A 13065-nucleotide genomic window follows, 5' to 3' on the forward strand; every position below is an offset into this window, starting at 1 on the left:
TCACTGTCTGATGCAATTACCATTTCTGCACAAGGCAACCCTGGCAGCCTCCGAAACATTAAACCTCTGGTTTTAACCTAACCTTTAGCCATTCTCCAGCATTGTTATTCTACATTCCTGCTTTGGGTAATGGCATGTTTTCTTGTATTAATTGATAATCTGCTTTCATTTTTATTTTTCTTGCGGGGGAAAAAAAAAATCCCATCTTACCCTGGGTACGTGAACTCTGCGTATTCAGTGGAGCTGCCACGCTCTACTTTTAGCAATTTAAATTGCTTACGATCCTCCCCCTTGAGTCATACCTACACAGCTGCTTTACTCCTTGTGAAAAGGACTTGAGTCGTCGATAGTATTTACAAGCAAGGTCTTTGGTTTGTGCCTCCCTAACTGCTAGAAAACCAAGCTGGCTCTTGGGAAATGAGCGATTCAGGTCGTCTTCTACAGGTGGGGCTTTGGTGCAGCATATTTTCCTGTTGGGGTGGCAGAGGGCGGGAGGGAGATGTAATTCTTCCCAGCTGAAAGCTGGGTTTCCAGGTGAAAAGCCTGATTTCTGTGCAGACGGTGTTTGTGCTGTTGGGAGGTGTGTCTTGCAGGCTAACGAGCATTTCTGCAGTCTGCCGGCTTACGTATTTATCACTACATTATCCCATTAAATGATGGGAGGATTCAGGCGGGGGAATCAACACCTAGATCTATAAATGCCGTGAAAGAAGTGATCATCCAGATCCCACGATTGCTACTCTAGTCCTCTCCAGATATGCAATTTCTCATGATTCCAAATTAACACAAGCCTATAAGTATATAATGGAAACATCTACTGGTTTTTCAACGGAGATGTGAATAACTTGGGAAGAGCCGAGCAGCGCTGGCAAACACATCGACCAGGAACAGATAAATTCCCAAACTCAGACTTCTGCCTGATGAAGGTGATCACTCATCTGTTGATCTGTCGGTGCAAGCCTCAGGCTTGCCTGGTCTCTGATTATATTTTTATTTTGGTAGCTGGATTATTTGTTTAATGCTACTGCTGGCCTCAAACTATAGGCTTCATCAATAAAATACTAAATTTCATAATACCGGTGGCATATTTGCCACAGAGGTTTGGTATCTCTGTCCACCTGAAAGCCCGGATTTGTAGGATACCCCCGTGTGTCATTGGTTTTGCTTCTTAGCTGGTGAAAGGACCACAAGTGTACGCATGTGAGCACGTAAACCTTCCTTGTTACCCGCTGAAGCAATAGCAACCGCAGTGTTGGTACTAAACAAGGGACCGTTTTGCAGGGACAGCAACGCTGTTTGGCCTTGGCATCTGCCATTTCCCGGTGGGAAATTCCAGGAAAATACAGAGTTGGAGCTCTTGGCTTAAAATAGCTGCTGGGACACCTTGTCGACACTGCTGCAAAGCTCAGATGTCCCAAATAGAGCAGGTAAACCACAGCACAGTGGTGGTTTAGTCTTCTGCTGGCCTGAAAGCAGCCGCACGCCTCCTGGTTCCTGCAGGCTTTCCACTTTTTCAGTGCTCCACTCCCAGGCAGGAGCACATCAATCAGGAAACGCGTAGCAGGGAGGCATCCGGATGGGCATCTGATTGCAAGCATCTTTTCTCCTCTCGATCTGTCGTACAAAAAGGAGGAATCTTTGCAGTAGTATCAGTATTACCTCTGTAATTCCCTCACTTACAATTCTAGAGGCACTGTGTCTGTATGAGAAGATTGTAAAAAATCTTTTTTTCTTTCAAAAAAATGTAGGTGGCTTCTTTTCTGATTAGAAGCTGTTGGGAAGATTTTGGGCAGATCATATAAGTTTATATTTGAGAGTACTCGCTGAACATGTGCTCTTCCACCCAGATCATGAAACCGTGCCGTGTTCTGGAGTTGGGATTTTTAGTGTCTTGCTCTGTCTGTCTGTGCTAGACAGGACAGGAGGAGCCTGAGCTGAACTCTGCTTGACAAACTGATTTATCTCTTCTAGAGAGGAAGGCTGAGTGGTTATTACCACGGCCATGATTTCCCTCCTCCTTTGGCTCTGAGCTGCGGCCGTGGTGGGGGAGTTTGGAGGCTGCAGCTCTTCTCCCAGCCCCGGCGCAGTCGTGCTGATGCTAAATGGGTGGATAAAGTGGGGTGTTCGCAGGATGCTTCTCCATGAGTGCAGGGCTGTCTGCACTCACCGAGCACACGCTTGCCTGGCGCAGGGTGAACCGAGCCCCGTGCTGTTAAGTAGAACAGACGGCCATCCAGCCCCACGGCCATCCAGCCCCGCAGCCACCCAGCCACCAGCAGTGAAGCTAACTGGGGCACATCGCTACATACTGTGGTGTTTGCAGTGTCACCTTCTGCCACACCGGGTAAGACATGGATCCCCCCAGGGATCCCTGAATCTCTTGGGAGAGACCATGCAGCGCCTGGACTATTTCATTATTGTCATTGCAAGTGTGCAGGCTTGAAAAAGAAAAACAATCAGCAAAGCTGCTTGCAGCAGTCTCCTGCATCTCCGCCACAGGCTCATGGAGTGTCCGCTCTTCTGGGCAAGAGCTGGCTGCGGAGCGAGGGCCAGAGAGATGCTTTCTGGTCTCTGCCAGCACTGACCGTGCATGGGGAAGTCCCTTCCCAGTGCACCACTGGTGGGGCTGGGAGAGGAGCAGAGGTGGTTAACAAAAGTGCGGGTCACAAACCTTATCTGCAGGTGCCAAGGTGGGAGTGGTTTGAGTGTGCAGATGAATTCCCCTCTGGCTTATGGCATTGTGCCTTTGTGTCACTTCATAATCCAGGTATTGTCACAATCTCCTTTTTCTCATCACTGTAAGACCATCTTTTCTCTCTCCTAGGGGCTGACGTTTGAGGAGGTGGAGAACTTCTTCACTTTTTTGAAGAACATAAATGACGTGGACACAGCTTTGAGCTTCTACCACATGGCTGGAGCTTCGCTTGATAAAGGTATTAAAGCTTGCAGGACGGACAGGTGCTGAAAGCTTGAGGGAGCGCACCTCATGCCGTGCCTTTGGAGTCGGGAAGGTGTTGAGCCTGGCTGACAGGTTAAAAATATACCGGAATTGCAGTTCCTCCCCGTAATGAGAGGTTTAACTTGCTACCTCCATGGATAAAGAGGGATTTGGATGGATATAGAGGGAATTAAAGGCTGATACATATAGCCTGAATAGATTAGGAAGGAGTGATTTCATAGTGACTGATTAGTAAGGGCTGATATCACGGTGATATCTTCAGCAGGCCCATTCAGGCCTGATGTGTGCAGAGGCAAGATGACCCTGGGACCAGAGCACAGGAACACCAGTGTTTCTTCTTCATCCCTGTCTTCTGGAGTGAGGGGGCTTTTTCTCCTTTTATAAAGTACAAATTACTGTCGGCAAAGACAAGCAGTATGATAAGAAGTATTCTTGCAAACTCTTATCTTCTGTAGAGGTCTGGGTGATTGAAGTGGCAGAGGCACTAACCAGCACTGGAGCTGGTGGTAGGAACGTTTCAAACCTTGTTTTGTTGCAGCTTTGCTTAGCAAGAAGAGCTGTGTGGCCAGATGCTGCATTTCTCATCTGACCTCCAGGTAACAGCAAGCACCTTCGGAGCTCCCAGGTGTGCTGGAGGGAAGGAGGGGGAGCACTGTAATCCCACTGAGGTCCCAGGCTGACCATTAAAGTTTGTCCAGAGGAGATAACCCATAGTTCAGAGGCTGCGCGTGGCCGGAGGGGGACTGGCTGAATAAACCTCAGAGCTGGTGTTTCCTGGGGAGCTTGGTAATAGTGTGGTTTATTGATCAGAGCAATCCATATCCTCCTTCATATCGTCTTGTTTTTTCTTTTCTGAGCTAATCCATGCCAGGTATATTCTCAGAGCGGACACACTGATTAAAAAACCAACCAAACAAACCAGGCATTTAAAAAAAAAAAAAAAAAAAAAAAAGTCCAGCTCTGCTGCCAAGATCTGTCACAAGTGCGTGCTTTTCTAGATCTTTTTTTTTAAGAGTTGTTCTTCTAAAACAGAATGGAAGTATAAAAAAAAAAGGATGGCAAACTCATTAAAAGTTTTTTAGGCTATGTGGAAACTCATTTCTATGAGAAAGTTAAAGCTGATGCATTTAGGCAGGTGCAAAATGAAATGTTTCAAAAGTAAGCTATTCTTTCGACTGGTGCTGTTGGGGGAATATTAAGACATAAATAGGTTTTTGGGCAGTGGAGTTACAAAGGGAGTCAAACGTGACACTTCTCCTGCGTGTGTCAACAGCCCTCCTCGCCTTTGAGTTTTGGGGGGAAATCATCTGTACTCTTTGTTTTACATCAACGTTATCTTAAGACTTAAAGTTAAAAGAACCTGATAGGTTTTTTCCTTTCATTTAAAAGTAAAAAGGAGCAGGAAATACCGTGTATGAAATACGGATGTGCTGCTGCTGCGCAGAGCCCTTTCTGCAGTGCCCCACCAGGTGGTAATAGCCCAGGAAATCCAATTTACTCGGTGTCTGCAGTAAACCGGTCATTGCCTGGTCATGGAATATGTATTTGTGGACTATTCAGTAGTTGGTAAATCAGTGTTATAGCTACTTAATTATGTGCAATTAATGAGCTTGTGCTGGAGCCACAGCCATTGAGCTAGGAGTCCTTTGGCTGGAGCAAGAAGCCTCGGGGAGGGCTAGTGATGCGCAGGACGTGGCTTCAAACCGCTTGCGGGCTCCGCTGTCCCCGTATCCCTGTCCCTGCCTGAGGGTCCCAGCTGTCGGGAGAGATTTCCGTGGGCAGAAGAGGAGAGTTATCCCGGAAATCCCCTCTTCGCCTGTCTCTGGTGGCTGACGGCAGTCAACCCTGGCGTCGTCCTGTGCTGCTCAACCCCAAAATGCTCCCGCGGATCTGGCAGGAGGCGTGAAGAGAGCATTTGCTGTGTCCTAACGCAGGTGTGAGCTGGGTTTTGCAGCAGGGATCTATGTGCTCCCATGCCTAAATTGTCCATGCGCTACCCCTTTACAGTCCGAATCTGGATATTGCACCCACAAAGCAAAGGAGCAATAAATGGGGTGTGCTCTTCTGAAAGTCAAGCCTTCGCAAAGTTGCTTATTAAAAAACAACAAATGTGAAAATTGCTCATCAAATTAGGGGGAAGGAAGGGGACAGTTTGTGTATCAAATAAATTGCTGCTAACCTAGTGCAGAAAACTCTATTATAATTTTAGAAGACCGTTTAAGAGGAAAAAAAACAGATGGCACCAAACAGCTGTGGCTTGATGACCGGTTTTGTGTTGAATTAAGTAGCCTTTTCTTCTAAAAAGGGCCATAAACCTATGTTTTAATGGCCTATAGAATAACGCACAGATTATTTGTTAGTCCATCTTTCATTTTACCAGAAACGTAATAGCTCGTTGTTCTCTTAAATCATAAGCATGACGTAGAAAACTCTCACAGCCTGGGCTTACAGCTGGCAGCAGGACAGGAGCCGAACTCCTCATTTATTCCCCTTTCCAGGAGAGGGTGTGAATTGCACTTTTATTTTTTCTTTTTTTCATTTTTTCTTTTTTTTCTTTTTTTTTTCTTTTTTCTTTTTTTCTTTTTTCTTTTTTCTTTTTTCTTTTTTCTTTTTTCTTTTTTCTTTTTTCTTTTTTCTTTTTTCTTTTTTTTCTTTTTTCTTTTTTCTTTTTTCTTTTTTTTCTTTTTTTTCTTTTTTTCTTTTTTTTCTTTTTTTCTTTTTTTTCTTTTTTTTCTTTTTTTTCTTTTTTTTCTTTTTTTTCTTTTTTTTCTTTTTTTTCTTTTTTCTTTTTTTTCTTTTTTCTTTTTTTTCTTTTTTTTCTTTTTTTTCTTTTTTTCTTTTTTTTCTTTTTTTTCTTTTTTTTCTTTTTTTTCTTTTTTTCTTTTTTTTCTTTTTTTTTCTTTTTTCTTTTTTTTTTTCTTTTTTTTCTGCACCACTGTCTGCAGCCAGACTTCCCAAGCAACTGTTCTGCTGGTGCCAGCAGAGAGTCGTGCTGTAATTCCTTGGTGCTTTTAGGGCAAGGCACAGATGGGTTTGGCCAGAGATGGGCCAAAGCGAGGGGAGACACCTGAGCCTGCCACTCTCTCCGGTGGCTCGGCCGGCTTGGAGCAGGGCTGGAGCCCAGCAAGGGTTAATGGAAGAACGCTTTATTTGAAGTATGGAGCTTGGAATGGCTGCAGGGAATTTGGAAAGAGGTTAGAGGTGAGTTTTGAGTGCAGCAGGTATTTGTCATGGAATTGCTGCTTGCTTTAATCTGCCTTCAGAGCTGGATGGAAGAAGTTGGTCCCCCATAGAGGCACAGCTCCGTCCGCTCCTCTGGAGTAATCCCATGTAGTCAACCCTTTTAGCTGGGTGGGGAGGTCACCTGTAGGGTGGGTAAGGTTGGCAGGGGTCTCTAGAGACCCTCTAGTCCAACAGGGTCACCTCCAGCGGCATGCCCAGGGTCACCTCCAGTTGGGCTTTGGGTGTCTCCAAGGATGGAGATGCCACAGCCTCTCTTGAGCATGTTAAAAAAAAAAAAAAAAAGCCTGGATGAGTATTTGTGATAATTTGCAAGAAGGAGTTGTCAAACGATGAGATCTGGTGTCATGCAGAGGCAAGTCAGGGTCATGGGTTGTCACATTTGTTGTGAGTTGATGTGTGTGTGTCTGTGCCCTGGCAGAGAGGGACCATGGAAGTGCCTGGCACCACCATGTCCTCAAGCAGGAGGGCTCTGGGGCTGGGCTGCCCTTTGGTTTCAGTACGTGCACAATTACAGCGTGGGTTTTTGCCGAGCGCTGATGCAGCGGGTCATTGGGCAAAGCTCCATGACAGCAGAGGAGGCCTGTCCACCAGGCTTTGAGAAATCAGCTCGGTGGCCCTGAGGACAAGCTCTCCATAGATCAACAGCTCCTAGAAGATACGGAATGCCTTTCAGTTTAGAAACAACTTTCTGTGTTGGAATCTCCTTTCTTTGCTTATTTGTGACTGCGAATATTACATGAACAGTGGATCGGCTCTGCCTTTGCTCTGGTAGCTCCACTTTTTCCCCGGAAGCGTGATCTCTGTGACTTTCCGTCATGCTCCCTGTGATGTCAAAACAGTTTCTACTCAGCTGCAGGGCTGCAGCCTGGCATTTTGAGGAGAAAAAGAAAAACGTGCTGTGCCACAGGATTGCGTAGGGTTTGTACATCTCTTCTGGATGGATATTCCAGTATGTACGCATGTGAATGATCTGAAAAAAATTAGTTAATTTTTTGCTAGCTGTGTTGTCGATAATAGTGTCCGACATTTCCAACTGGGATGCTTAAAAAGAAACACGTGTATCGATGGGAGACCCTACACAGCCTGGTTTCTGGGAGGCCAAAATACACATGTCCTGCCTCTGCAGCCTGGGACCGCCCAGGGCAGAGAGCCCTCTTCGGGGAAACAAAGACAGCAGCCCAGCTGCCTGTTATTTTGGCCAAATGTGTGATTAATCTCAAGACAGAGGAAAAAAAGTGAAGTTTGCCATCTGGTGAGGCTCTTGCCTGTAGAGAAGCCCTGCTTGCGAGTGCTGGGTGAGGCATTACTCACAGCGCGGCACTGGGAGTTGGAGTGAAAAAGATAACAACTGTGTCAGACTCTAAACTTGCACAAAATACTCAGGTGGCTCATTAAAGGAACCAGGGGGAGACATGAACACTTGAAATTTTAAAAGCCACCTAACTTTTAAAGATAGGAACAAGGAACTCAATTTTTGGGGGTATAAAATCCAGGAGATTTTCCTGCGTAGAGATGGCTGCAGCCATCCCCAAACCCGGGCAAGCTTTGTTTTAGGAGACATTTCACCAGACAGCACCTATTGCATTTTGCAACAGAAAGAAAAGACGCTGGGAGGTTTCCTTCAATTTTATTTGCCTCCCTGAGGTACCTTGTAGTCTGGAGCGTGTGTGTCAAAGTGGAAAGCAGAGACGCTTGCCCGCTTCCTTATGGCTCCTTAAAACCCAACAAAATCGTTACCGAGCACAGCACAGTCACACAGACCCTCTGAAATAACGTTTTTGCATGGAGCAAGAAGGACACGATGGAGGCGATGCTTTGCGCAGTTGGATTAATAAGAGTGGGAGCGGTAACTGGCAGCTGTAAGTACTAATTACAGCTGCTAAAACAGCGGCTGTGAAAAATAAATAAGCACATGTCAAAGACGAAGGAGGGATCAGGCGACACCCTGTAGAGACTGGAGGAGGGGAGTAAAAACTCAGCAGAAAAAAATGACTTATAATTAAAGAAATCATTCTGCCACTGTTGGTTTTTGGTTCTTTTTCATATAAGGCCGTAGCAAATAACTTCTTCAGTAGGGAGGGTACCCAGGGCACCAGGAGGAGAGGAAGGTATGGAAGCTTGGTTGAGCACCTTTAAAGAAGATTTACATTTAAAAGGAGTTCAGTGAAATTCAGTGTTGCTGTCTGAGGAAATCCAGATTTTCTTTTGCCATCTGAAGGGATGGGTCTGGGATAAGAGATGGCTTACAGCACTTAAAACCTCTGTCTTTGCCAAAAGTGAGGTGTTTTAAAGTGCCTCCCCAGCAGAAGGACTTTATGGGGAAAACAAAGCTGAGGAGTAAGTTTAGATAAACTTTTTTTTTTTTAACCGAAACCTCTTTTTTCTTGGGCTTTACACGTTACTGAAGCCCCAGAGCAGCGCATGTGGCAGGTAGGAGTTGCAGGGCACGTTCTGCTGGAGCCAGGACTGTATTTAGGGAATGAACATCCCTTAATTGGGGAGGAGAACAGCGCTTTTTACAAAGGCACGTATAAAATCCAGAGGCAGGGCATTTATCTCGGTTAAAAAGGACCATGCCATCCACCATTCAGCTATGGCATTTGCTGCCACTTCATGTTTGTGGCGTTTGATCCGGGAGGACCTATAAATACTGCATTATACCCATGCAATTTATAGGCGCCCTCTCCTCTGGTTTGGGCTATGTCAGCCAACAGTCCCTCCCTTTCGGATCAAGGGGGAGAGCTGAAGGCAGCTTTGTCATTTAATTTGTTGAGTGTTTGATGTCAGTGCCAAGCTCATTAAATGGTGGACCGTTAACGCCCTTTTTGGAGGGCTGCTGCCATCTCATGCGCCCGCTTGCTTGCATTGCAGTTCGTTCATTCATCTTGCTGGCTCATTTCTGCGTATTCAGAAGGAAGAGAGCCAAAAGGAAAAGGACACACGGATGTGGTGGCCGTCCCTGTGCTTAAAATGTGAATCCCCTGTTTCCTTTGCTGTCTAGGCTTTCTTGAAAGCAGTGTTGCAGGGTATATTCTGCAGCCCGGTGGGCTGGGAGAGACGTGCGGTCTCCCCACGCCTCGGTTGGCAAGGTTTGGGCATGAGGCTGGGGAAGAAAATTAATTCAGGTTGTCTTTAATGATGACATTGCCTCTGCCCTCCCCAAAGCAGGCTCTGGCTGACGGCAGGACATGCACAGAAGCAGTGGCCGTATCCAGACTTACAGAACTGAAATATAGAGTAATAACTGCAGACCAAAGCTACGTCTCTCATGTAGGAAAGGATTTTAACTCAAAAGAATAATTACAGGGAAACGGTGGGAAATATACTTTTTTTTTAATCCACCTTCTGTTTTTTCCTGCATTATTTAGTAAAAGGAGGGATTTTATAGGGGAAGAAGGACCCGGTGGTGGCTGCAGATTCCTCCCCCAAAACCCCAAACCTCACCCAGGGGTGCAGAAATGGGGTAGAAGGAACCAATAACCTGAACATTCATGGTAAAAAAGAAAATCCTGTTAGAAACACTTTATGCAGTTTCAAATTAATCCGGTTACATTTTAGGTAGGGTGCTTATTTTTCCCTTTCTGACATCTTTGAAATTTCTGAAGGGCCAGTAACTCTGCAAAGGGCCCAGCGTGCACGAACCCGCTATTCTGTGGATGAAAGCAGAGGCTTTTTTTTTTGTTTCAGACCGATTTTTGCGTTGCACCACTTCGCTCTTCTGCCTGGCTGAAGGAGAGCTCCACGGCTAAACGTTCATCCCAGCTGCCGTGGGCTCGCTGCCGTGCTGCGAAACCTCTCCGGACGGGGTTTCCTCGGGTCAGACTTTGGGGGGCAGCAATTTAACTTAAAATACACTCGCGTTCATGCAAAGCCTTTCCGTTATATCATGTATCTGGGAATTAACAGGGCGTTTCAGCCCCGACAAACAGTGACAACTGAGCTTTTCTTACCTCCCCTCCTTCCTTCAATTAGCAGCCGTCAAAGGGAGACTAGAGGGCAGCCAGACACATGCAAATACGCGTAGAGAAACAGCTAAACCAGCTTGGTGAGGGTTTTTTTTTTCCCTTTATGCAGCAAAATCTACTGCATAACCCTGCCAGATTGATTGCTCTTTTCTAGAGGCGTGAATAAAACTACCGTTCACTTCTTCGCTGATGAGCTCAGCTGCTAGCCTGGGGGGGGAAAGTGAAATAATTCCTTACAACTCTCTGTTTCATTGCAAGGTTAACCTTGCCTTCTCGCTGCAGAGCCTGTCGCAGGGAGAGGGAGGATGGGTTTGTTCGGCAGTTACTGGCCCTGGGTCGCGTAACAGGAAAACTGGTTTTTACGATTCCCAACCTGTTGGAATAGCAGTTTCACAGAGCATCATCTTTGCAGCACCGTCAGGAGCTGCCTTGTTGATTGAACCCCTCAGGAGAGCCTTCCCACCTTGTGTCTGCTGTAGCACTGGCACTTCTTTGGGTTTTGTAACCAAAGCTGGGGCGGGGGGCGGGAAACCATCTCATCTCGGTGTTTTTAATGTTTGTCTTGAACACATGGGTAATGGCACGTCGGTGCTAACCACCAGCCCCTCCACACCTCATGCAGTGTTGCGGTAGGAAGGCAAAGGCTTTGAGGAACCTGGTTTTGAAGCACGTGTTGAGGACAAAGCTTATTTGAAACCTCTCTGTACGTGGTGTTTTTGTAGAGGCAATTTTCCATGGAGGAACAAGAGTCTTCTCTTCCTCTGCCTGCATTCGCCGCGGTCAGCGGATGATGACGTCTCGCTAACCTTGTGCCCTCCTTTTGTTGTAGTGACCATGCAGCAAGTGGCCAGGACAGTGGCCAAGGTGGAGCTCTCCGACCATGTGTGCGACGTGGTGTTTGCCCTCTTTGACTGCGACGGTGAGTGACCCCAAACCTTGCCCCCTTCCTCTTGGCCAGGCTAGGGGAAGAAATACAGGGGGAAAAAAATGCCAGCCATGAAAACTTGCCATGGCCTTGGCTCTTCTTGCCGTGCTACTGTCCCCGCTTTGGCCGTGGGTCCGTACTGATCCTCCTGCCCTTCTAGAAAGAGCATCTGGTGGTACCCAGCTCCTGAGATGTTGATCTTAAAGCACTGGATGCAAGTGTTCGCATGCACAGCTTACTACACAGTATTTTTTTTCCCCCCACAAAACTCTGTTTTGTTTAACAAAATGAGCTCTTGTGCTTCAGTGTTGGAAACCAGCCTATCTGGTATTTTGTTATCTCCAAAGTACTGGATAAATATCAGCTAAATTAATTCATTAACGGCAGCTCTGTGCCCTGCTGGGAAGCTTGTTGCTTTGCTGGCCCGCAGAGGATGCGAGCGCGTGGGGGTAGCTTGTTGCCCCACTGAAGCCGTCTCAGTTGATTTAATGGGAATTAGTGGAGTCTTTGCCACCAGGGAATGATGGCAGCAATTAGCAAAATTCTGCATTTGCCCCAAAACTATCAAGTCAAAACCGACCTCGCTGGCTCCCTGCTTCTCCATGCCCAGTCACTGGGATGTGGGAGCTCTAAGTGGCAGCAGTGATGTGTAAATAGACAGTTGTTTGCTGTCTGATATAAATATGAACATTAAATAAATCTCTTTAATTATTTTATTCCTTTTTGTCCCTCTTGGTTTCAGCCCCACCTGCTTCTTTGCGCGTTTCTAAGGTTGCATCTCTTGTTTTATATTTCTCTGTGCTTCAGCGCCACGTTCCGATACAATCCTCAAGGCGGATGATCAGGCTGGAGATTAGAGGGAACGGAAGCGTAGCCAAATATTCCCCATTAGCATCTTCTCATAGGAGAATCTGCTAAATATTTTGATAGCAAACCTTTGGGGGGAAAACCTCTGGTTACCAGAGGAGTCCCTGTTAGGAAGGGATCAAGTGGAAAAGCGAGCGCAGACCTCTTCTTTCTGTGTGTGTTTTCACTGCGTTGGTGTTTGCAGACGTTAACCATGCACGCATCAAAACCCTGCAGCACTGGAAGGAATTTTACTCGCCCCTTGATAATTTGCTGGAATTTCGCCTGCCCAGATTTGCATTTGTATGTAAGGCAGGGGAGAAAAAAGCTCTCAGATGAAGAAACTCGACCATGAAACGTAACGATGGGGTTCCCCGTATCAGCCAGAGTCTCTCCCCTTTGATCTGGGGAACCGAGGGCACTGGTGGGTTTGTTTCTTGAGGGCTGATGTCCCTCGTATTTCTTCTGTGCCCAAAGATGGGGGTTGCTTTCCTCTCCTGCTCCCCAGAAGCTAAAATCGGCACGATCGGCTGTGCGCCGCAGGCAGGGGAGCAAAACAGGCAACGGGATACATGTGGCTGCAGCATCAGCCCCTCAGCAGACAGGCGTCAGGCTGTCGGTTGTGCCATGCCTTGCTGCTGTCCCCTCCGGTCAACCAGCACCCTCGATAAAAATCCCAGGGGTTTTAATTTATTGGTGGTTAAGCAACTCCGGAATAAAATTTGCTCCAATTTACTATGATCTTATTTTTAACATAAATTTAACTGGCATAATTCTCAATAACCTCACTAGATTACTTTAATGAATCTTCCCTTTTACTCCATTAAGAAAAATCTGCGCTCTTTTACCCTGCGCTTCCCTAATTTCCCAAACCGCTTAAAGCGGAGAGTTCCCTGTGGGTGCACGCTCCAGGCCCTGCAAGCTATGGCGGTGCCGGGCTAAGCAGGCCTGGGATTTAAATCCGTAGGGTTGGGATTTAAATGCCCATGGTTTGGCAACCCGTGCGCAGCAGGGTATTTTCGTGAGTGTGAAGCCAAACGTGATTTCAGTCTCTGCAAGAAGGGATGCTCGTGGCTGCTGCCCTCTAAAGTTAGTGCATGCAGGGCGGAGGTTGTTGGTGGGGTTTT

The 13065-nt window shown here is 46.6% G+C and overlaps 1 protein-coding gene across 3 annotated transcripts in view; it reads left to right on the top strand.

Moving 5' to 3' along the window:
• MICU1 (mitochondrial calcium uptake 1) overlaps positions 1-13065 on the top strand; it is a 106728-nt gene that overhangs the window by 92859 nt on the left and 804 nt on the right. For all 3 annotated transcript variants that reach the window (XM_054207539.1, XM_054207541.1, XM_054207540.1), the window contains 2 exons: positions 2825-2933; positions 10997-11086. In XM_054207539.1, coding sequence (XP_054063514.1) covers positions 2825-2933; positions 10997-11086 — 199 coding nt within the window. The remainder of the gene's footprint in view (positions 1-2824; positions 2934-10996; positions 11087-13065) is intronic.

The sequence above is a fragment of the Rissa tridactyla genome, chromosome 6 (assembly GCF_028500815.1).
Source record: "Rissa tridactyla isolate bRisTri1 chromosome 6, bRisTri1.patW.cur.20221130, whole genome shotgun sequence".
In the NCBI taxonomy this organism is placed as follows: domain Eukaryota; kingdom Metazoa; phylum Chordata; class Aves; order Charadriiformes; family Laridae; genus Rissa; species Rissa tridactyla.